At 36.8% G+C, this 25,018-nt stretch overlaps 2 protein-coding genes across 4 annotated transcripts in view; both read left to right on the plus strand.

Moving 5' to 3' along the window:
* The window catches only part of LOC309882800 (hypoxanthine-guanine phosphoribosyltransferase-like), a gene marked incomplete at both ends in the record, with an annotated part of 39,899 nt that extends 23,001 nt beyond the window's left edge, over positions 1 to 16,898 (plus strand). The window contains 9 exons of the mRNA XM_082770209.1: positions 7,331 to 7,450; positions 11,606 to 11,712; positions 12,181 to 12,364; positions 13,276 to 13,335; positions 13,863 to 13,880; positions 14,122 to 14,204; positions 15,123 to 15,169; positions 15,827 to 15,903; positions 16,827 to 16,898. Of these exons, the coding sequence (XP_082626335.1) occupies positions 7,331 to 7,450; positions 11,606 to 11,712; positions 12,181 to 12,364; positions 13,276 to 13,335; positions 13,863 to 13,880; positions 14,122 to 14,204; positions 15,123 to 15,169; positions 15,827 to 15,903; positions 16,827 to 16,898 (768 nt within the window). The remainder of the gene's footprint in view (positions 1 to 7,330; positions 7,451 to 11,605; positions 11,713 to 12,180; positions 12,365 to 13,275; positions 13,336 to 13,862; positions 13,881 to 14,121; positions 14,205 to 15,122; positions 15,170 to 15,826; positions 15,904 to 16,826) is intronic.
* Positions 16,899 to 18,162: 1,264 nt separating this feature from the next.
* Positions 18,163 to 23,480, plus strand: NUDT7 (nudix hydrolase 7). Of its 3 annotated transcripts, none has more exons than XM_082770173.1 (4): positions 18,163 to 18,211; positions 18,391 to 18,544; positions 18,761 to 18,919; positions 19,945 to 20,675. In XM_082770173.1, exons 1-4 carry the CDS (start codon positions 18,174 to 18,176, stop codon positions 20,326 to 20,328), a joined length of 735 nt encoding a protein of 244 aa, XP_082626299.1. In that variant the 5' UTR covers positions 18,163 to 18,173; the 3' UTR covers positions 20,329 to 20,675. The 3 variants fall into 3 exon arrangements, with proteins under 3 accessions (XP_082626299.1, XP_082626300.1, XP_082626298.1); XM_082770174.1 differs by lacking the exon at positions 18,163 to 18,211 and adding an exon at positions 22,166 to 23,480 and having other exon boundaries at positions 18,218 to 18,544; positions 19,945 to 20,016; XM_082770172.1 differs by lacking the exon at positions 18,163 to 18,211 and having other exon boundaries at positions 18,218 to 18,544.
* Positions 23,481 to 25,018: the final 1,538 nt, after the last annotated feature.

Below are 25,018 nucleotides of genomic sequence, written 5' to 3' on the forward strand. Positions count from 1 at the left end.
CTGCCCTTGGGGAAGTCAACATCTCTTCCTAATTTAGTATCATCTGCAAACTCACTTAGTATGCATTCAAGTCCCATGTCTATATCATTAATCCGACACACAAGTAAAAATGGAAAAGCAAGTAATGTCCCCCAGATTCTTCACAAAGTTTGTTGTGCCCAGATGCAGGATGCACAACAGTTCATGTAGATGACTATGTTGTATCCCGAGTTCACAGTCTACAGCAGAGAAAATCTATTCTAATGAAAGACTAAGCTGGTCTTTTTCATAATTTATCTGAAACATGATCAGTGAAAAAAAGTCTTGGAATAGGAATATAAATGACATCTTTGACAATGTTTGGGAGGTATGCAGCTCACTAGATACCTGTAAGACATTAAAGGCTTTCCGTCTGAATTTACCTAGAATGGTTATCTGCAGTAAGATAACCATTCTAGTGCTCTCCCAGCATATATGGGGACAAGGATCCAAGTAGTTTTATTTGTTGATTAACTCTAAACATTATTTTTCTGGGCTTCTTTAAATACAAAGCCTTCTGCAGATGTAGGCTGTGTCAGTGCTCTGGTGCACCAATAGGCCTTAATACCATGACCAGTCTCACCTGGAGCCTCCACCCACACCCTCTGCCCATGGGCCTAGGGGCTCCATATAAGTTCAAGACTGGGCATTCAGTACCTCTTTGAGCTGTATTAAGTGTGCCTGTCTCCAGCTCAGCTGGATCTGTTGGGTTGCTGTGGAGTTGCTTGGTGATCACCTGACCTGTAGATTGACTTCCTAAATTGGCCTTGCACCTGCTTCATCACTGTGACCTTTTCAGATGTTCTGGACTCTTGGTTAACCCCAGCTGCCATCCACAGACCTGCCTTGCTCACTTCACTGAGGTACTGTAGGACTAAGCTCTGGCTGGTGAGGCCCTTGCCCTGTCTGTTACATTATTGTGTTTGGCTGCTTGTCCTTCAGTCAGCAGCTGTCAGTCTCTTACTGCTCCCTGGTAGCCTATCTTTCAATTTTTTCCAGATATAGAACACAGCTTGAGATCATGAATTATTTTTTTAATACACTTTAACATAACAACATACTGTGTATTATAACTCAATGCAGGAGTCTTTTTTGAGCCCACTGACACAGCTTTTTAGGAGTACTATTATACCCTTCAGCTGTCCAAAACTTACTTCTCTTTTAACAGATTGTCTTTTTTCTTTTTCTTTTTTTTTTTTTTCCTGGGTAGACTGACTATATATCTGAAGACAGACTGAAATTTTAATACATGCCTAAATCTAAGAATGGTTTTAGCTATTGGCTTCATAAGGGATAGTCCTAAATGCATAGTTTTGTGCTTTCCTAAATTGGACCCCTACTGCTTAAAATAATTTTTTGAAAAGCCAATCATGGTGATGTTTTAAAATGGGAGTTGCTTAAGAAGATAATTAAAAGAATAATTACTATAATGAAAACTTAACATGTCTGGAAATGACCAAAATTATCACAGCTGTCTTCCAGGAGTTTAACTTTCTTCTTTTTTGTTAGTAAAAGCCAAGATGTATGAGATTTTCCAGCTTTACCATACAGTGGTGCATTTTTAGATTTGTGGCTAGACTGAGTGATCTTCAGCCAGCATCTGAGCCCACAGTCTTGCGTTCTGGTTTCTCGTTATTACCACTGCATCATATTTTCATTCTACAAAGTCATCTTTTTTTTTTTTTTCAGTTAATACTGGATGCCACTTTCTGAAATTCACGTTAAGAACAACAAAGCAAAAAGAAAAGTTGCCATGTCATATGAGAGCATTGCACAATGATACATAAGGTGGACCCTTCTTTGCTATTAGTTTTATCAGCTGTGGCATACACTCAAATCAGGAAAAGACTAGTTAAAGTGCAAAGAATTATGCTGTTGGCCTTCAGTAATATTTAGTCAGGGTAAATTTTAGTAATGGTTTCTAGTTGCATTGTGATATAGCATGGCTGAACAGAGCTAAAAAACAGTTGCTGTGTCCATTATACCATAAAAACTTGTGTGGCTCTTACCTTTTAATAGGCTTGTAAGAGCATGTGGATGATATACAAACTTTTTGCTCCTTCTAGGAGAACTGGAAAAAAAAAAAAAAACTGAATTGGTCTTACTGAATATATCTATGTATTCAACATACTCATTGTCATTATGAGAATGAACATGAAACTAATTTCACTGAGTTTTGGGCATATAACAGCAATACCAGCCTGGCATCAAAGCTCAATGAATATACGTAGATAGAACTGGTTATACATGAACAATTTTGATGTTGTCGATCTCTTTCAAATAAAACAACTTGACATAAACAAGCACAACCCTTAACTATTACATTTTAAATAGTATTATTTGAGACTAACTATAAATTATTATTAATTCCAGGTTTAATTGTCAGTGTACACATCATACAGCAGATGTAAATTAATTACAGTAGAACTGCATTAATTTCCAACAATTCGAATTCTAGTTTTATTATTTTTCCCACAGATTGAAGTCATTATAATAGCATAAGAGATCTCTGAAACAATGTGTTTCATTAAAAGTCTTTTATTTATCCCGCTATTATCTGTGTACCACAAAGCTACACACTCATTTTCCAAATTCTGGTCAGATTAAAGAGGACATGCAAGTAATTTAAATACCTAGGCCTGAAAATCTGAGACATAATGAATTGGAAATAGAAGCTGGCTGTCAGTACAAAGTTAAAATCTGTAGAGATGCTGAGTTGTATATCTCATTTGATTAAATTATTTAAAATACTGATTTTGATGAGGTGGCTTCTAGCAAATATGTTTTTGTCCTACGCAAAATGTTAGTGTTGCATAGAATAAATCAATATTTCACGTACAATTTTGTATGACAGGACTTAACCTGTACTATATTTTACATATTACAGAAGCAAGACCTGTCCTTGCAGTGGGTTAGAATGATGACTGCAAAAGGAAAGCAGAGCTGAAGACACTCCTGTTACACTGATGATTGTTTTCTTGCATATTTTCTAAACACTAGCAAAAGGTTTTTGAAAGGGCAAATAAGTCAATTTCAGAAATATCAGTGCTGACAACTTGTTTTCTTTCAGAATTGCTGCCTTTAAAAAAAATTGCCTTAGGATGCTCTGTGAGAAATTTAAATTAATTTATTAACACTGCAGGATTTACTTGAAAGAATTCCAAACCTAAACATGAGCCTCCCAAATACCATCTTTCAAACTTTGTCTTTTTTCAATAAAAGCTGTCAAGTACCATGAGCAAGCCATGTTTATTTTTAGGCTGACAAAATGTATGTATTAAATATATAGGAAATCTGCCAGTTTGTGATATAGGCTATGTAAGGCTGAAGGAAAAAGTAATTACCTGGATTAGGGTACATGTGCAGAAGAGAAATGTGTTGATTCTGTACTCAGAATCTCTGGAAGCTTTTGCTTACAGAGGACTCCACTAGAAATAACTGAGTACAGTAACTCCAACAGGCTGTATTTCACCCCATTCATTGCAGCGACAAATCAAAAATTAAAGTAATATAACAAGCTCTTTAAACAGTGTGGTGTGCATTGAAGGTATAATCCATGCCTTCCAATTAAAGAAGGACTTTTTATTATCTATAATGGGGATAAAAGTGAATAATGTTGGAAGTAGATCTTGCTTATTTTTGTTATAGTTTTCCCACATAGCAGAAAATGCGAGAAAATAAAGTTTGGAACGCATTGAATGGAAGGAGATAATGAAATCAAAAGCAAAACAAGGACAAGTGTTCAAGGAGGAAGACAGCAACCGGGTCAAAAGCTGCCGGGAGGGTAGAAAGAATGAGAGCCTTGACATTTGCCTGTGGAGATCTCTCAGTGAATGGAGAGAAATTAGAAGGGGTGGAAGGAACAGACTGATGGTAACTGATGAGAGAGATTTGAGCAAGCTTTTATGATGCGAAAGCTATAATACTGTTTGTGAGCTCCAAGGTGGAAATGAGTTCATTGAAAAAGAGGATATGAAGACAAGGACTGTTCTTGTCTCATTAGTAGAATACAAGGGGACTTGCAAGAAGAGTGAAGGCACGACACCTGAGTGTTGTAAATGGAAGAAGGTAGCCTTCAGTAGTATGGAAAAGGTATATAATACATTTACCAAGGTTTACCGACTTTTCAACAGTGCAGCACCCCTATCAAAATCACACTTAAAATAACATAAACCTTCCAAAGTCAACTATGCTATCAGATTGATGGAGGAAAGAATTGAGAATGTGGGAATCGGTAATTGAAGCTTTCTCTTCGTTCCCTCCATTGTGTTATGAAACCATGTTTTTAAAGAAAGACCATCACTTAATTTCCATTTCAGACTGAGGTCAAGCCGGCACAGCTAATGTAGCCTAGCAATGGGTTTCACTGCAAGTTGACAACCACTGGAATTGTCTATAAGTAAACAGAAGTAGCAGCAGTAACATTTTTCTAAGAAAGAGCATACAGAAGTCTCATCTCATTAAGCAATGTCTCCACAAAAAAGCATTGGCAACAGTGAAATAGCTGGTTTTATAAAATCAAGATTGAGATGAGCTATCTTTATTTGACTATGGTAATTGCATGGCATTTTACAAGATCTTTTTTATTAATTTTTTTGCCAAAATGCATAGTCCACATTTTTCTTACACGCTGTTATGGAAAGATGGCATTTAGCTTTTCCATAGCTGAGCGTGGCTTTGTGGAACAGAATATTGTTAACAATTAAAAACAGTGATTCAAAGAAAGAAGAATATTAGAATATTTTAAACTGTGGAATCTCTATGGTATGTACTTTTATACTGCATTTTAAGGTCTTTAGCAGTAGAATAATCATGCAAGGGTAATACAAGTAATCCTAAATCAACTACATGCAGTTCTATCTTAACTTCACAATTCACACTAAATTCTTTCACTGCACTAAGAATGAATTCAGGAAAAATATCCAAGGAGGAATATGGATTTAATTGTTATTGCTGTTACATTGCTAAAATAAAACAGCTGTGATCACATACTCAGCTAAAGCCATTGTTCAACAAATATTTTTATTAAATATCTCTGTAGTGAAGATGAGTCCTGCTCCCCAAGAGCAACGCAGAGCTCTTCCTAGACCACCCATTGCTCCCTAGGTAAAACAATTCAGCCAGCTTTTAAGGGGGAGATGCACTGGACACGATGGCAGCTCTGGAAAAACTCATGTTTGCTCACTGACATATTAAACTAGAACAACTATGTTTTAACATTCAAGTAAAAAGATAACAATCTTTTTCAAATCATTAATTTGACCACTTGCTAATGACAGCAACAGTGTTTCTTAACTGGCACTTTCCCAAAAATAACAATGACCTGCACAGCACACAGGAGGGAAGTCTCAGAAAACTAAGGTCAGTTCATTACAGAAGACAACGGGGGAAAAGCAGGCACATAGAAAGGTCAGAGGTACAACAGGAGCAGTCAGGAAAATAAATTGGCCAGGGTCATACAGCAAATAAACTGTGTGTCAGAGCTGTGAATAAAATCCAGGAGTCCTGACTCCTTGTTTCTGTGCTCTATTCACCCAATCCTAACCAGATTCTCTCTAGAAATGACTTTCTGGTACAGACTGTCCGAGAGACTGAAACATTTTTCCTACCTACAAAATAAATTCAACAAGAATGTATATAAGGGTTTACTCCATACAGTCACTCTAACATTTACTTCATGGCTGCTAATAATTTTGTTGTTTTTGTTAATAAATATCATTCCTCCATGTCAACAATCAAAATGTCTAAGTCTTCAGAACTGTGATTTGTCTATTCTATTGGGGTGTTTACAACAAATATTCAAACTTAAATCTGAGCCACTTTTTACTGGGGTGTTTTCTTCAAGTTTTGCCATTGATCAGTCTGTGTTTGCCTAATGCTGGGATATTAGAAGAACTGTTAAAGCAGAAGAGGTTTTGCATGACATGTGTTGATATCCAATATTGACCAAGACCTAGATGACTTATGCTTCAATTAAAAAAAAAAAATAAATCTTCATACCAAACAGAAAATAGCCAAGGGAAGTATGAAGGAGGTTCATACCTATGAAACTTCTTAGGTAAAGGAGCAATAGGATCTACAGGAGTAGACTACAAGATGTATAATAAAGACTTATTATTGTGAAATTGCTTCTTCTTTTTAATTGTGAACATGCACTGATTGTCACAGATGTATTGTGTGTTTTTTTCCAAACAGCTTTTTAGCAAACCAGTTTAGCAGCTGGTCTTATCTATGACTTCAAGTGTCCAACAAAAACAGGTTTAGGATGGGCTCCAAATCACTGAAGTCGAGATATTTCCACAGCATATTAATCAGATTTCCCAATAACACATCAGTCACTGAGTAACATTGCTTAAGGCATTATCAGCCGCTTAGAACACAGTCCATGGGTCGAGTGGGGCCAATTAGAGCAGCTCGCCTGTAATCCACCATGATACATGTTCAGAAACTGGTCTAAATGTTTTAAAGGGCTGTTTGAAATTACCTGAGTGTATTTGTATTTCAATGGGAGATCTGTGTATGTATTAATTGAACAGGGAGATTCTTAGTCTGGAAAGTTTTTTTCATAAAATGTTTTCGCTTTTGGCAAGTAGTCTTCCGTGGTAGAGGCTTCCCTCTAGTGGACACTTTCTCTGATGTTTTATTTGTAGGTTTTAGTAATGTAACAGTTGTAAAACGCATCCAAAGTCATGTATTTGCTTAAAATAATTAAGAAAAAAATGCCTGAAAGTGCTTAACTACTTTCTGTTTCTTGAGGACCTTTAAAATTACTGGAGCAGTCTTAAGAACAGTTACTTCAAACTGTAAGAAAATGCAGAGCTGCTTAGCAATCTTAGAGGTACATAAACTGCAAGATAATGTCGTGAAAAACTACTTTTTGAATCAATAGTTCAGAGAATAAATACAATTACAAAAGCAGTATTGTTCTGTACTGACTGGTTGTGCTTTTTTACCAAACTATTAGTGCTGATCAAATTAACCTGCAGGCTGTTTATATAGGCTATATCTAAGGACGCTTTCAGTATCCTGCTTTTTAGAGAAGGGCTATATATTGATACCCAGTTTGCTTGGTGCATGGGTTTCCTCAAAACATTTAACTTTATAATGCTGAACTCAGGGTTCCTATATAGAACAAATATATATATATATATATGTACTTAAACTATTCTTTTCTGTGGGAGGATGATCGTACTATTTAAAACTGAGAGCCTACCTTAGGATGACAACTGGCTACGTTCTATTTTCATTGCTCAGCAATAACAAAGGGCTGTCTTAGTATGAACCTTTCACCTGTAAATTTTTCTTTTTTCAGAATGTGACAATGAAAACATCCTTTGTAGCAGTGACTTTCATAATGCAAACTTTCAGCACAACATTAATTGAGACCACTAACACACTGACTGGATTTTCAAGTAATTGCCTGGTGATAGTGGTATGTGGTTACTGTTAGGGCTTTACAGAATTTATCGAGAATCTTAAATTTATTCATATAAATGTGATCTGGGAAGAAGTTTTCTGAATTTCAGAATTAGATGAAAATTCTTGAATCACCTTAAAGTCTAATGACAGTGTATATTTTTCCCAGTGCTAAACTTTTCTATTCGAAGTCTACTAGAGTTTCCAAGATCTTTTGTTTCCCCCTTATGGGCTATTGACCTGACTATGCCTCATCAATTATTTCAGAAGATTTTGGAGGCTACACAGTTGCCCATTTGGCATTTTCCATCTAGGGGGTTTTAGTAGAATAGAACTATTTCCCCAGTTTAATGAGAATAATCTCATTCCAGCTGAACTGAAGTCCACGTCGCAAAGCAGTATCACAACAATAGCCTCTTTTGCTGTCAATTTCTCCAAAGAGAAGCCAGTATTTGTTACGAAATGTTAATAACAATATAACTCTATATAACACATGCATATACATTCATATGGCCCTTATGAATGACGTTCTTCAGCCCTTCCTTAACGTGGACTATAGCTATGAAGTCACTGTTTATTTGTAGCTCAGACAACATTCCCAATGCAGTAAAAACTCAGAAATAAAGTCAGTGGGAGGGATTTTCTGCAATCCTTTTCTGAAACAAGACTAAATGGGACTTTAGAACTGGGTCTAGTTCAAAACAGATCAAACGGTATGGTGCCTAAAGGAGACAAGGATTTGCAGGGTCCAATGGATGGTTTATAAAAATGTGAGTAACACAGAATCAAATTTGTGTCAATTAATGACTTCAAGGATTTATAAAAGTAATTTACGTAACAGAGATCGTCTTTTAATAAAGATGGAAATGCATACATTTTACACTTGAAGATATTTTTAGGTGTCTTCTTCAGACAGGAGGCCACCTAGAATGTGCGATGTGTTCCAAAATTACCCTATATACAGATTAAGTATGCCAAAAATGCCATAGTATAAGGAATAACAGAACATTTAATTAAAAGGCAGAGAAACTGTTCAAAATTGGGTGTTATAGATTACATCTGATATGCACAATATTTATTTCTTCAGTGTAATTTCAGTAACTGTGCTCCAAACTCCATTAGACTGCTGGAACTTGCAAATGATGATACTACCAATAACTAGGCCCTCCAAAGAGGTTTAAAACAAATAATCTCACCCATACTGTTGATTTTAGCAAAACTACACTAAGTGTATTTTTGGGGGGTAATTTTTTTTAAATGATTTTAATTCTTAGAACCAGTCATATAAAGCTGTAGGACTGATATGCGGGGAATCAGTAAGGGTGATATTGCAGCACAAAGTGTTCTGTTGTGGCATCATCCTGACAGGGCTCTCTAGAGCACCAAAATGCTTTCAGGACAGCTAAACTACACTGTGTTCAAAAGCCCAGGAGAGGGCTAAGTGAGCACAAGGAAACATACAAACAAGCCTGAGAGCCTTCCCCCCCTCCTTTTTTTTTTTTTTTTTTTTTTTTTTTTTTTCTTTCTCCACAAAAGCTTATAAAGGTAATATATGTTTGTAAGAGTTCCTCAGCAGTGCTGCTGTTTACCTTCATTTTGTCACCTGTGACTAAGTAAAGGAGTGTGTCTATGCTCAAACTGTATTACTGTTTGCATGTATGGGTTTTGTTCATTTCTTTTCAAAGAAGCAGTTTGTTGAGGAGAGTCTCCAGATTTTTGAATCTGATTTGCTACCTGTTAGAAAGGAGTGTCTAATGCTAGGAATTAGAACAGCATGTCTTTTCACAACATAGGGAGTTCACTTGTATAAGGTAGGAAAAACAATACAGAATTCATAAAAGGAAGGTAATGCTAATTGCGTAAAAAAAAAAAAAGGGGGGGGGGAGGCAAATAGTCTCAAGGCATTAATTATTCCCAAATAGTACTGCTAATTAATGTATCAATAACAAATGTGGATATACCTGTTAATCCATTTCAAAGAGCATTCCTGCATCATCTCAAGTTTTATCATCCATGATCTGAAGAGCTTCTGTAAGGTTACAAAGACACAGAGAAAAATCTTCTTTTGTTAACAAGCCCTTCCTCACCACTCCCTGCCAAGAAAACACTGAACTAGTTGAATTAATAAAATGTACCCAATCTGGTAAGAACATTCTGTAACGTGTTGTACACAAACTGCCTTTAGCTCATTTTGTTAGTAGGATTAATTTTTTAAAATCTAAGACTTTCATGTTAATCCTAGATAATACTGAAGTTTGGTACATTAAAAATAATCAGATTACAGTGAATGTCAATGTCATTTGATCTTGAATGATGTAGAGCATGGTAGTGGAACTACTGCCCTCTCTTTCTACAGAAGGATGACCTGAGTTCACTATGTCTCAACAGCTGCAGATGTCTGCTTCAAGTCATCTTTAAAAATGTGGCTTTGTTTATTCAAATAATGATTTTTGATGGCAAGTCAACATACAAATGTTGTGTAAGAAATCAGTATACAAAACTACCTTCTACATATATACCACTGAATTACCACCTGCTACAGCAATTTTCAGATTTGTGTTCTCAATTTAAAAAATTCTATCCTACCTAGTCCTTCCAGCTAGTTTAATTCATGTGCTTCCTTTTTGCATCTCCCTCATTCTCCACAATCTTTAATCTGATTGGTTGCAAGAGGACTAATGCCTATTTTATTTCTGGTTAATCTAATTAAGTAAGAGCCTGGGATTGCAATGTCAGTGTATTAATAGAGGAAGTAATGCTTCCTGTAGTAAGGAGAGCAATTCTGACCTTTTAGAAGCAGGTCAAAAATAAAGTAAGACAAGCTGCAATAATAACACTAACTCATTTTCTGATAATATAGCTTCAAGTAAGATTATGGCTCATGTACTGCAGGTAAGAAAACATAATGTGTTTATATCTGGTTATCTAATGGAGGGGAGCTTTGGGAATGGGGGGGAGGTTGGTTTCAGCAAAAATAATAAAACTTTGGAAATATTGACTAATTAAATGCCTTGTTTCTGGTATTTGCTCATGAGAAAATCTGGCTTTAGGAACAGATAATCTCAATTGTTTACGCACTTATAACATTATGTATTAATATGCTTTCATTCTGTGCTAATAAAACAATACTTGATTATAGATCTCACTGTATGTAATTGCCGTAGTTTGTTTTTTTCCCACTTTAAAACTAAGAAATCTACCTATATCTGTAACTGAACAGCAAATGAGAATGAATCCCACTTAAACAACTAATTCCCATGGTAAGCTCATGATTTAAACATTTATATTTACTTCGTTATGGGTGAGTAGACTACATCATCATAAGGGGTTGCTGTATTATTATTTAGCATGTGCCATAATACAAAAGCTTTTATGAGCCTGTAAGGTATATGCAGCATGTTGCTATGGTGATGTGGTGCTCACACTGATGCAATCTTTAACGTTCTGTTTATGAACTTTCAGTAGTTTTTTCAGTAGTAGTTTTTTTAAATAAATCTTTGCACATAGCAGCAAACAAGATACTAATGTAGTAGTTCTTATTTTCTCAAAGTAGTCTTAATGAGCACAATTATTAACTAAATAAAAGGTACTCAACTGTGCTGTTGGGGTAAAGACAAGTAACCATCACTATGCATACCTGTATGCCTCAAGATTAGTTTTGTTCAATAGTTACACTAGCATGGAGAAAGCTCAGTCCTCACTTGAGCTGAACCAGTTCCGATGTTTCTCATCGACTGTACTACGAAGCCAAATACACTGGCAGCAGGGTTTGAACTTTAGCTTGCTGTGCAAACAGAACCCCAAGTTAAAACTACAGAAGCAAATTATAAGGCTGAAGCACATTAAATAAGGTGAAAAGTGCTGTGATTGGGGAATACAGGGATGTTGCTCAAAGCACATGTACTGTGCTCCTTGCATGTAAGCTGCAGTTATGCAGCATGCAATAGAGACAGGAATCTTGGGGGGTGAGGGGCGAAAGCAGCATTTTAAAACTGCTTATTGTGTTACAGATTATTCTTATAATAACCTTTTTCTGTACTCCAAATAAAATGATGCTTATATATTCTAGTTGTCTTAAATAAGTAAACAGTCTGTGCTATCAGAGACTGGAAAAGCTTTTTTTCCTGTATGGCTCTGTCTTTCCTCTTAGGTATTTCCTTTTTACTTGCAGATAAAAGATGAAGAGAGTGGCTATAATAAAAACCTATTTTGCATTCCTAAGCATTATGAAGAAGACTTAGAAAGAGTTTTCATTCCTCATGGACTCATCCTGGACAGGTATGAGGGTAAAAAAGAGCAGTGATAGTTATGCTAATGATTAGTTTCCCTCCAAATGAAGAGATCATTGACCTACTCTGCATTGCCCATGAGAAACATGGAAACCCTGAAGTTCTAACACTGAAGTTCTGCTCTGGAGTTTAATATAAGAGCCATTTCATGGAGAGGATTCCTCTACAACCCTGGTGAAGTCTCCATATCACCTCATATATCTTTAAGCTTTCATGTTCTTTGTTGTTTAGATGTACAGTTTGAATCAACAACATCAACAACTGTGTGTCAAATGGAGTAGGGGTCGTCTTGTTAACTGCATGTTTCTCACTAAATTTTCAGTGTCTTAATTGGCCACAGTTTACTGGCTATTAAAAAAAAAAAAAAAACAGAATTTTAACTTGGTCATTATTTAATATATGGACAAATAAAAATAAACAGAACATTTTTATAAGAGTTGTCTTTTTTTCCCCCCAGGACAGAACGCTTGGCTAGAGATATCATGCAAGATATGGGAAACCACCACATTGTTGCACTCTGTGTCCTTAAAGGAGGCTATAAATTCTTTGCTGATTTGCTGGACCATATAAAAGCACTAAATCAAAATGGTGATAAATCCGTCCCCATTACTGTGGATTTTGTGAGAATAAAAAGCTACTGTGTAAGCAAGCTTCTTTTTCCTTGGAAAATTGATTCTCCCCATCTATTAACATCTTGAATACTAGTAGTTTACATGAAAACTCTAGGAAAATTGAGTTTACGCATGTATCCTGTTCAAAACAACTTAGTTGCTTTTCAGTATGTAATAAACTGACTTGCTGATCTGCCCAAATGATCAGAGGGATATTGTATATTCACTGGAATTAAAATATAGAAGAATGTTAATGTGACAAAGTCAATGTTGGGTCACCAATGTCCTCTTCTCGAGCCTAAAGTTTTCACATAGGTTCTATTCTCTTTAACATGGCACTCTTTGGTGAAAGGGAGAATAAGCATCAGGGACTTGCTTATTGTCTCCATCTTTATTACTTTCTGTTCCTACAGATGATGTTGGAAAGATTTGTTTTTGTAATTTGAATGTTGGGGAAGAGGTATGTTTTGTCTGAGCCAAATACAGTAAAGCAATGACTTGTGGTATATTTTCTGTTTTATTTTCTTCCCTCTTTGAAGGCTCAAGTGCTGTGCACTGATCAAAATTTATCACATACTAAATACAACAATTTACAATATCCTATAAATACTTCATGGAATTCTAAAACAAATCTGTGGTAACAAAAGTAGCTGAAAGCAATGGTGTCTATTCCAGGAATATGGATGTAATCTTGTTCAGAAGTGCTCCATGCAAACATGTCTGCACTGATGCTTCACACCCTTGTCTTGCTCTCAACTACTTAAAAGCTGTTTTACTGAAGGACTGCCAGTGCCGTGTATAGTAGTTGCAAGTGTCATTTGTCAGGTGAAGAGCCAGAGCAACATTTCATAGAAATGCTATAGCATAGCAGCTATTCATAGAAATACTAGGTAATTATTTAAGTATATTTTATGTGAATTCTCCTCTCTCCTTTCTCCTAGAAGGATACACCTACAGAAAAAATCAGTATTGTTGGAGAACTGTCTACACTAAATGGGAAGGTATGAACTAGGATCTTCAGCTTTTCAGAGGAAAGAACAGTTCTTATGTATCTTTCAGGAAGTCCACTTTTAAGATGTTGGTACTACATATTTACAGACATTTCAAGATAGTTTAAAACTTTACACTTGATAAAACAGTAATTCCCACCATCTCAGTGGAAACAACATGATTAGTACTGAATGTTTCTAAAGATCCTGTTCTGTTTTATATCACAACCTCCAAAAAAGAACCATCTTAAACTGACTCATGCGATATGTTCTCAGAATGTTATTGCTATACATAAATATTATATAAAACCTGGTATAAGTGGCTTTCTCACAATATTTTAAGTTTCTATAAACACTTTCCAAAAGACTTGTGAGGAAGCACTAAATCTAAGTTATTATGTGACAAGTTCCTTTGAAAATTGATTGCACTATCAGCTTAGTTACAACTAAGTTGCAAATGTTTTTTGGCTGTTTAATTCACTGAAATGATGCAATGTAACACTTTTATTTTTCATTTTCTTTCTCTCTACCTGATCTAGAATGTGTTAGTAGTAGAGGTGAGTAAAGAACCCGAAGTCTTTTTTGTGGCATGCGGTAACATTTGTTTTTTTTTAACCTGTTTTCCAAATTAATGCTTGCTGCACATAAAACAATTAATTATATGTAAATTAAAGTATGCAGATCACGTTAATGTGTTGCTGCTCTTTATGTTTTAAATTAATCCACTGATAGTATGCTTTTTCTTTCAGACTAGGAAGATAAATTACTTTTTTTTTTTTTTTTTTTTTTTTTTTTGAGGATATTATTAAGACTGGTAGAACAATGAAGGCACTACTTTCAAAACTAAAAGACAATGAACCAAAGATGGTAAAAGTTGTAAGGTATAATGACACATCCATTTACTAATAAGATATAGAAAAGTCACTCAGGTGAATTGTCAGGGTATGCTGGTATGTGGGTTTGTTTTCCTTTTCCCCCCCCTTTTTTTTTTATGATTTGCAGGAAGTAGTACTAAAAGCAGGAAACAATCCTTATAACAGCTGGTGAAAAACAAAACATTTATTAAACTGGGAAGCTTACACGTATACTAATCTGTTCATTGTTAAAACCAATAACAAGGGCTTCACAGCTTTTTTTTTTTTTTTTTTTTTTTCCCCTCGATATCCTTAGATGTGTGAGTCTGTAGAGTCTAAGTGTTTGTCAACAGTTGTAAAATGACTTCAACCAGCATTCTAGAGCGTTTAGAGCAGGTATCTAAAAGACAATTGTCTAAAAGACAATTCCCAAAAACACAATTCCCAAATAATTCTTCTCACAAGTAATCATGATGCTTTGGAAACATGCTTTTTGGGTTTTATGCTCCTCCTAGTAACTGTCCAGTAGGTTCACAGTATTTTCAGAAATGCCCAGGAAAATCAAGAATGAATATGACTTTGTGGCAGAAATTGTAGTGTCATAGCGTCAACTGAGAGCTTGCCTTTTTGCTTCCTTCCCTCACCACTAAAATCTTTACATACCACTTGAACGTATCTGTCTGTACTATCCTAGTTTGCTGACACATTGCTACAAAAAAAAAAAAAAAAAGAGAATACAGAATTTGAAAGAATGAACCTAGATCAGAGCCTTAATTTATTGTTTCATTATAAGGCTGAAAGGAACTTGTAATCTGTTAAATAATGATTTATTTTTTTTTTAACTGCACAATTGTAGATGTTTATTGGGGTGGGTGGGAGGAAGTGAAGTATACAGTTTGGAATAAGACATCTTAAAACCATAACCTTCTCTCCCCTTTCTTACAGCTTGCTCATCAAAAGGACATACCGAAGTCCAGGCTATAGACCAGACTGTAAATATTGCATTTTTTTCCTTATCCAAAATAAGACTTAATCTTTTCATTTCATGCCACTTTTCATAAATGAAAATTCATGCATGTTTCAGGAAGGCCAAAAGAAATGGAGAAAAAATACATAAATGCCTTAAAGCTGACAGCCAACTGTCCCCTGCTGTAACCTTTTGATAACTTTTTTGGTGTTCGTTTTGAATGTAGTTTTAGTTAATCATTGCTAGATACCAGGAAGAGAATCAAACATTAACTCTGAATTGTTTGGCTTTGACCCTAGAAGGCATTTGTTTTGATTCTGGTTCAAACTTGACTGGTTTTCAAAGTGAAAAATGAATTGCAGTACATCCATTTTTACATAAGTAAAATCTTCTTCATTGTCTCTTCTCCAAGGATTGCCTCCCAAGTAGGTTTTAAATTACGTAATTTAGGAAAAAAAATAAATCTTTAAAAGTCATAGTAACTGATGATATAGAGTCTAACCTTTCTCATCAATTTACAGTTTTGATTCTTAGTGTTAAGTGTGTGAAGTTTCTTGAAAGCAAGATGAAATATTTCTTAGGTGTTACACTAAAATAGCAGAAGCACATGTTGAATACAAACTGTGTGTTTAAAACCTATTTACACAACCTAAGGATAAAAAAGAGTTGCATTTTGTTACAGACGTAGGCTTTGAAATTCCAGATAAGCTTGTGGTTGGATATGCTCTTGACTATAACGAATACTTCAGAGATCTCAATGTAAGTACACAGAAGTGTGCTTTGACTGTTATGTACGTGAGTGTTAGCACAGACAACTAGCAGAAAATATTAGTTTCTACTAGGAGATTCTGGTCAATTAATAAAACTTTTAATCTGACTTGATGCCTCCATTAAAAGAGTGACAACATTATTAATATGCCAAGATGGCAGTTTAATGTAAATGCATGATAACTTGTTCATGCCTTACCTTTTTATGCATCTATTCTACAAGTCTTGTGGCTCAACCTTTCTGTACAGTATTTTGAATCCTCCAAGATGTTTTTCAGCATGTAATCTGCTGGCCCCATCTGAAAAGAAAGTAACTTGTAATTTGGTGTTGATTTCATGTTTGTATTAGAAAAGAGCAGCATAAGATTTCACTAGCAAAAAATTTTGAATGGTAGTAAACTGGACTCTGTATGAAGGTGTTTCCTACACTGTAAAGTATGCGCCTCAAGACCTTTTTACTTTGTTCCATTATAGTCTCCCTATGCTGCACTGAGTAGTAAACAGACCCTGATAGAAAGAGTTGATCTTTTTTCCCCTTCATACTGTTCAAAAGCATCTTCATAAATATGGCTAAGTGGAAGTGTCTCACTTGAAAGTCTTTGAGGAAAAAACAGTTCTGTAGAAGACACATAACAAATCTGCATTATTACAAAGCAGTGTGGAGAAGGGCATGATAAATGAACAAAACTGGCCTCTTCCAGAATACACAACTTCTCTGTGAATTAGATGAACTTTGAAGCAATAGTAACACTTCTATTTTACAGCTAGTAAAGTTGCAACCCAACTCGCAAAGCATAATGTCTTAGTTCCAATACTAGAACACAACCATGAATAAAACTGAAAATAATTCTTGTGTTTATTTGAAGGTACAGATTAATTGAAGTTGTACACTTTTTTTTTTTTTTTATTTTTAGCACATCTGCATTCTGAAAGAGAGAGCCAAAGAGAAATATAAAAGTAATATAAAAGTAATGTCAGACTTCTGAAGTAACAGCGTGTGGATGAATTTGGTAACCTGCTACTCATGCCTGTTTCACTGAAGAACGGCATGTTCCTAAGGATACCCTTCTGTATATTTTTCCTATAATGTTATGTGAAACAGCTTAAGAAACATGAATGATTAAGTTTCAGTGAAACCTTAAAAAAATGTTGGCCATAAAATAGATATTATATTCTACTGGAATCATAGGAGATACTGCCAGGACTTGCACATGTGTATATAACTCTGTCTGGGTTTTTATTTACTATAATAAGTAACACATCATGTATATTGTATAAAAAATTACGTTACTTAAAATATATACACCTGGATAACACTGGAAAAAAATAACCATCAAGGTAATTAAAGTGAGATTAGTACTTCAACATTCCATGTCACTTTATGTGGTGTTTATTGTTTGCTGAGGGAAGAGGTCTCACGTTCCTCACACTATTGTGACCTTAGTTGAAATTCAAGAAACAAATTATTAGCTGTTAAGACTGATGATAAACCATTATCACATGAAAATACTTCAACGAGCCACCTGTTTGCTCCTAATGAGAACTGGCCACTATACGGCCCAGACACTGCAACAACGTTGAGATGCTGACACCTCATTGTTTCTTTCCTACAGTAAACGATTAAAACAGGCTTTGAGACCTTATTTCTTTGCTTTTGTGCACCTAAGCACTAAGCTAGCAGTCTGTGCTTAAGAAGTTTTGCTGATGCCACTCAGCTTTTAGCACAGCCCTAGGCTACAGCTAAGAAGGCTGACGTGTCAGTGGTGCTTTCCTGGGGGCCAGGGGCTGTCATGTGTCTCGTTACCAGCTCCTTACACCTGGCAGAGGAGGAAACGAGCGCCCTTACCCAAAGCAGGAGTGGGGGCGGCACCGCCTTTTCCCCTCTGAGGGAGGGCGGGGGCGCTGGCCGGCAGGCCACGACGCCGAGCCTTCCCCGGCTTTCTGCTTTTCCCAGCGGGAGCGTACGCGTGTCAGCTGCCTGTGCCCGGGGCAGTACAAGGCTGGGAAGTTGTCGTCGACCGCCCGCGGCCCTCTCCTTGGCCGCAGCCGCCCGGCCGAGCCCTCCCATCAGCGCCCCCCTCAGGCCACAAAATGGCCGCCTGTCCCTGAGGTATCTCCGATTTGCCGCTCGGCGCGCCCTCCACCAATCAGAAGGAGGAGCCCGGCGGGCGCGCGCGCTGATTGGAGGGAGTGGCCGTCGGTCAGTGGGTAAGGGCGGGGAGAAGGCAAGGGAAAAGGCCGCTTTCGGGGGGGCAGGCAAAATGGCGGCCGCGGAGCGGGAGGCGGAGGCAAAGGGGAGGTAGCGGCCCTCCACGGCCTGGCCCCGGCGCGGGGGATGCTGCAGCCCGAAGGAGGGGAGCCGCGGGCTGAGGGGGGCTCCCTGGGCCGGATGAGAAGGGAAGGTGCCGGCTGCGTAGGCGGTGGCGCAACCTCCGGGCTTGCCCCGGGGCGCCGCAGCGTGTGTGTGTTTGCTTCCAGAGAATGCTCGAAGGAGGAGGCGAGGCGCCGCCTGAGGGAGCTGGATGTGGCCGACAAGTTCTCCCGCTTGCCACTACCCAAAGCCTCGGTGCTGCTGCCGCTGGTGTTGCGGGCCGGGCGGCTGTGCTTGCTGCTCACCCTGCGGGCCCCGCAGGTGCGTGTCCGTGCTCTGCGCTCCATGTAGGTGGGAGGCACCCATGGGTGCCCTGGGGACAGCCCCGGTCGGTGGGGTGGTAGCAGATGGCTTCCAGGTCAGAAAAGGACGGGGTTATGCTGTTTGTTGTGGCTTAAGAGAGAAAACTGAATGGTAAGCAGTTCTTAGATGAAACAAACTGGTTATATTTAACAGTCGTATTCCTTTAAATTCTAGCTGAGAAGATCACCAGGGGAAGTGTGTTTTCCAGGAGGTAAAAGTGAAGAAAACGATAAAGATGAAATTGATACTGCTCTCCGAGAAGCCAAGGAAGAAGTGGGACTCCCGCCAGAGAAGGTGGAAGTCATCTGTAGGCTTGTGCCTGGAATCGATAAAGTAAGCAAAAAGCTGTTTAAGTCAGCATATCATTGGAAAGTAAGCTTAGGGTACTTTGCTTTTGTAAGGTTGATAATGACCTTTTCAAACCTGTAACTAAATAACTGCTGCTGCTTAAAGTACACAGCCTTTGTAGCCAGCAGAGGAGGGGGAGAGATTTTTGCTCTCTGGCATTTGTCAGGTCATGTTTGCTCCTGTGTGGACTCCAAACGTGAATCCCAGAAAGACACTGGCAAACTGGTGAGAGTATAGCAAAGAGCAGTGGAGGTGCTAGAAGGGGCTGGAGCAAACAGAATAGAAAGAAAGGCTGAGAGAAGTGGGTTTGCTCAGCTTCAAGTTGGTGGAGAATGCAGTTGCTGTCTCTAACAGTTACAAAGATGATCCTAGAGTCGCCTTGAGGCAATGGGCACAAGGAGCAACAAATGACATTTAAATTAGATGCAAAGGAAACATTGTTCACCATGAGGTTATCCGAACAGTGGAACAGATTGCCCTGATAGACTTTATAATCTCTGTTTTAGGAGATATGTCTTAGGAGAACTCATCCAGACAAGGCCCTAAGCAGCTTGATATAACATCAAAACTATCTGGTTCAACATCCTCTTCAAAGCAGGATTAATTTAGGCTGAAAGGGACCTTTTCAGGTTATGTAGACTGTGATTCTCTATTGTATGGAAATCTAGCAAGGAGACTTGTATTCTGCAGTTGTCATTGGAGTATAAGTCATTGTAAATGAATGGGTTGCCAATTGCAGTAGCAATATTCAGTGTTGGTGGAACCAGTTTTCTGGTACTGCAGAGTGGATATTGTTTCAAAAGACTTCATTTTTGTTCTTCAGGTAAGTTTCTCTTTGTAGCTTCAATTTAGCAACTTCAGGGACTAAATTGCATTCCAGTTAAAAATGTTTCAAAAGTTTCCTGTGCTCATTTTGTAACATTTGAAACTTTTTAAAATAAAGAACTTTTGCTTGGTACATACTGAGTGTGTTTTCTGTTGTGTGTTTTTTGTTGTTGTTGTTTTTTCAGATGAATCACTTGGTAACACCAGTTGTAGGATTTATAGAGGATACATTCCAGGCCACTCCTAATCCAGATGAAGTGAGTGATGTTTTTGTCATGCCATTGGAGTATTTCATCAGGCCCTTAAATTACATGGCCTTGCCTTATAAAACCTCATCTGGTTACTTAACCTGGATGCACTGCTTTACATATCATGACCATGAACGCAATAAGCCATTCAAAATATGGGGACTTACTGCACATTTTGCTGTATTTCTTGCTCTTGTAGTTTTTAGAACAAAACCTACCTTTGAGGTTGATTATGATCTTGACAACTTAATTTCATCTGCTGAGAGTAAGTTCATGAATTTATATGCATCTGTAAATGAAAAGAAGAAAAGTAATCTATGATGAACTAGCGTGGCAATTAATCTGTACTGAAGGAGGAAAAGGACTTTGGTTTATTCTCTTTGTAGCAATTATGTGATTGAATTTCACATTTGCATTTATGCCGAATTGGGAACATACTAAAGTTTAAGTTGTCAAACCCTAACTGGATTCATATAATTATATCTATTTTGGAATTGTCAAATGCGCACAGTATTTTTAATGGACTTAGCATACGGATTTGGAAGGTCTAGTTTAATTACTGCCTTTGCCTGTGATCCAAGACTGACTTTCTGTTTTGCCATTCTATTTAATGAGATAACACTTTTTTATAATATTTCTGTTTGAATTCAAATAAAAACTTTCTGGTGTGTGTCTGTTGCTGTGTGATATACTACATATGGGTAACATAACTTATACAGTCTGGTATCTTTACAAGTAAGTGTAAGTGATTTTGTATCACTTAAAAATGCGTAACAAAACTTTAAAAGGTGGCAGGTACTTTCATGATTTATTTGGTTTGATTGGGGTTGTGGAGGTAAGGAGAAAGATTTAATGAACTCAGTATTTCTCAAGGAAGTTTTCTAGGCTATGAAAAGCTTGGTGTACAGACAATGGTACAGAACTTTCTTCCACAGCAACCAGTTAGCATCACTCACTCAGCTACTAGAAGAAGTTGTCTTAAGAAAAGAGTGGCATTCAGTAGTCATGAAAACTAAAATGAAAACAGAACTAACATTTGTAGTTGAATCTTTACCAGTAACCCTGGCAGTTTCAGATGGGTGGTGTGTTTTGCATTTTGAATCTTTGTTTCCTCATTGCTAGTGACCTAGAGGCTTATTCATGGTAGTCATGATACTGTTGACAAAGTGTTAAATTTTTAAAAGCATTATTGATTTTGGCTGGATTTGAGATGTAGCTTGGAAATAAATGGGCTACCATTCTTTATTACATGCTGATCTTTGACTAATGGGTAAAATCCCTGTAGAAGTAGTAGCCACACTTAGGAAGAACACTTTTCTTTTATTTCTCACTATAGTGAATTTCAGCTGTGAAATTGTTTTAAACATTTTTTTTTTTAAAAAGTTCATTGTTATTTGTACCCTCAGTGGTTTCTCATTGCTAGTATATGCAGGAAAAGTAACTAATTAAAATAAGAACATTGTTAATTAAAATGGAGCAAGCTAATCGGACCTTTAATTATTAAACAAAACAGGTACCAAGAGACAGAATTACTAAATTACCATCCTCCTCTGTTCCCAGCAGACTTTGTATTTCATCTCCCAATGAAACCTGGCACAGAAATTGTACAAATCGTACGAATTCAGACCTCATTTTTTTCTCTTCCCTGAAACATTAATGAAACAGTGTGTGGAACTAAGGGCAAGAACAACAGTTACAGCTGTTCGGACTTCCAGCAAATGGAAGTCCTGTTGATACTTGGTACCAGATCAACCATTTGAGCTAATTGAAAAATGAGCTTGTAGAGGTCCAAACAACCAAACATCCTTGAATGATTTGCAGGAAAGCCACTGGGGTCTCATGCTTTATGTTTTGCTGCCTACATAATTTTACTGACATTAGTTTTGAAATCTGGGAAGTTCTTAACTAAAAAATAAAATTGACTCCTTAGAGGCCACTCTGGCAATTGAGCGCCCAAACAACTTCACAAAAAGAATAGAAAGTAAGCTAAACTGATGGTTATTACAATTGCAATTCCTCAAGTCACCCTTCTAATTGGAGATTTTTTCCTTGGGTACTCCAAATAAAATTCTGGCGTGGTTCTTGAAGCAGAAATAAGAGGGTGACTATGCAATCCTTGTAACTAATACATGTCCCATTCATACCCTCTTTCCTTTAGGAGGTGGGGAGTGGAGAGTATCCCAAGTTGAGCATCATAAAGTCTGTGATTCAGGCATTTCTCAAGATACTACCTCTCAAGTACGAAAACAAAGTATGTCTCTCTACCTCATCCTGGCTGAGTGCTCAGTGTAGCTGAATACCACATTAAAGGGCTGTTGCATCTACTGTGCACCTAATGTTTATAAAGGAGAGTATGACTGCTTAGTGTGAGATCAAACTAATGAAAAGGTGGATTCTCAGGGGAGATCAATCTTTCATGAGGCCTGGGGCTGCAGGAAAGATGTACAAACTGAAAAGGGAAAAGATCTAGCAAATACATTGTTCTGAGAATTTCCTAGTAGAAAATGCTCTACTCTGCTTTGAAATAGTTCACAGCCCAGGGCAATTAATTCTCCATTGTATTATAAACAAAATTTTAAGCACCTTGAAAAGCAGGGCCTTTATTTTCCTGTGGACCAAGAGCCTTGCAGTTCAACGCTGCAGTGTTAGAATGCTTAAGTTCCCTTTCAAATTTGCCTTTATAGCATGTAATAAAGCACTTTTCAAGAGCTCCGTGTCCCATTGTTCTGCCTAATTGGTCTTGTATTATAGCTGAAAATTATTAAAACAGATATGTATCTACTTCCAGTTTGAATGTAGTGTTTAAAGGACTCCTTATTTTGAATTACTGATTGCAAATGCATTTGTCTTGTTTAAGTATGGTATGTTAATATAGCTTCCAATCTGAAAAGGTGTTTTATATGTATATATTTACTCTCTGTGCTTATTCTCATAAGCAAATAACTAAGGTCATTGCTCAATTGAAAAAAAAAAGATGTTAAAAATATATTCCAGAGCACACGTTCTAATTATGGATAAGTAATGCTAGCATGACAGTAAAATGAGTGCAAAGGCTTGTATCAGAACAAGAAAATTACTGATGAAAAAATAAAAATACATAGATACAGTTTAATGAGTTGTTAGTCATTCTTTTAGTTGACATGCAGTGATTCAGCATTTAACATTTCTGTATAAGTTTGAGTACTCAAATAATCAGACTTTTGATATTTGACTTTTATGTGAACAGTTAAGATTTATATATACTTGATATGTAAATTGGTATTTAACAATTACAGCCATAATGAAGAACTTCTAATCCAAATGACTTAAGGGATAAATACATATATTAGGTTACATTATTTCTGTGTGAAGAAAAACAAAATGTTTGAGATGCAGTTTAATTAAAATGCCTGTAATTTACATTGCTGGAGTTCATACCTGGTTAAGACAGTTACACTTAGATGCGAATGTAACTATTAAAGAAAGATTCCTTATATTCAGTGTATGCCTAAGTTATATAAATAGAAACAACAGAAAATCTGGAAGTGGTTGTTTTTCAAGAAAAGCTCGTGTGAGTGCTTACATGTCAATATCTATGTGAGATACCTACAGTGCTTCTTCTTTTTAGTGGGTTGCCATAGCAATGCAGCTTTCACAACAGTACATGTTAAACCATCTCCAGTTGGAAAAAAAGAAACAAATCATAGTAAAAAGGGTCATTAGGTAATTCTTTATTCCCTCTAATTTTATTACTTCCCAAAATCTAATCTAAGAAATGGGAAAGATAGAAAAGGAAATCACATTTGTTCCTGATTCCTTGCTGAAGCTACAGTTTTGTAGCCAGAATGTTCACTTTGTGTATGAGATCCTGAGTTTCAACATAAGTTTCTGTATTTTATGGACTAAAATTGACAACTAAATAGTAAAAGGAATGTTCTATTATGATAATTAGACTTACTGTACTGTATGGTTGCCTGTTTCATTGTACTTTGGATTTAGGGTAGGTTTTGTTTGCTTTTCAAAATGAAAAATGTGCTAGGAAGGAAAATATGCATGTGATAATGAAACACTAATGGAGAATAATCATCCTGTTTGTCAGAACCTGCTGCAGTAGAACTGGCTAGTGATTGACTAATTTTTTGGGGACACACTTACCTCTTCTCATCCTGAATTCTGTGATCCTTGAGACTCTCCAGTCATGACTTTAGACTGTCCAGCCATAAGTTTATTGACCTATGTCTTTCCAGTCTATTGTAAACCACATTTGGACACACAGTATTTAAGATATACCCAAACAATTCATCGTACAGCTGCTGCAGTGTTTGTTTGCTAGCACAGCTGCTTTAAAATCTTTGTGTAGCTGTTCCTAATAAAGAGTTGGCATCCCCTTTTATGTCTATAGTAAAATCCAGAACTAATCGCAAACGAACACAGGAACTGTTCATCAGAGGAAAGCTAAATTTGTCTTTGAGATCATAATGCTCCTCCAGAGTCCCTGCAAAAGTCTGATACCCAGTTATTGAACCGAATATGAATAATCCTGGACAGGGAGCTCTGTATATGTTTGAAGGTTTAAGGATGTAATGATGTAAATGTATATTCAAACAGATTTGTAACTGAACCAAACACCTGTAGGCTTGACAAGCAGGACATTTAAATAGTGTTGAGTTTATTTTCCATTTAAAGAGAGTGAATGAAAGGATTTTTAGTATTTTAATCACTGCAGATCTGTAGTTGGCATAAATAACAATAATTTCTTTAGTGCGATTGTACCAAATTGCATGCTCTTAGGCTTTAGTTTGTACAGCATACCTGCTTTAACTGATAAAATATAATTGGGATAATATACAGTATCTTGTAACTTTCAGTTCATTATTTTCTTTCTTAACATTGGCATACCAATTCCACATAATAAGTTAGTCTTAGATAACCCTGTTTGTTTTGGATACATTAAAACAGTTTTTAAAATACTAGAGTGCCAGTCTAGGTCCAAGAACACCATATTTTTAGATCGTATACTGATTCGCAGATG

Source organism: Aythya marila (assembly GCF_965140915.1).
Source record: "Aythya marila genome assembly, chromosome: 12".
Lineage (NCBI taxonomy): Eukaryota > Metazoa > Chordata > Aves > Anseriformes > Anatidae > Aythya > Aythya marila.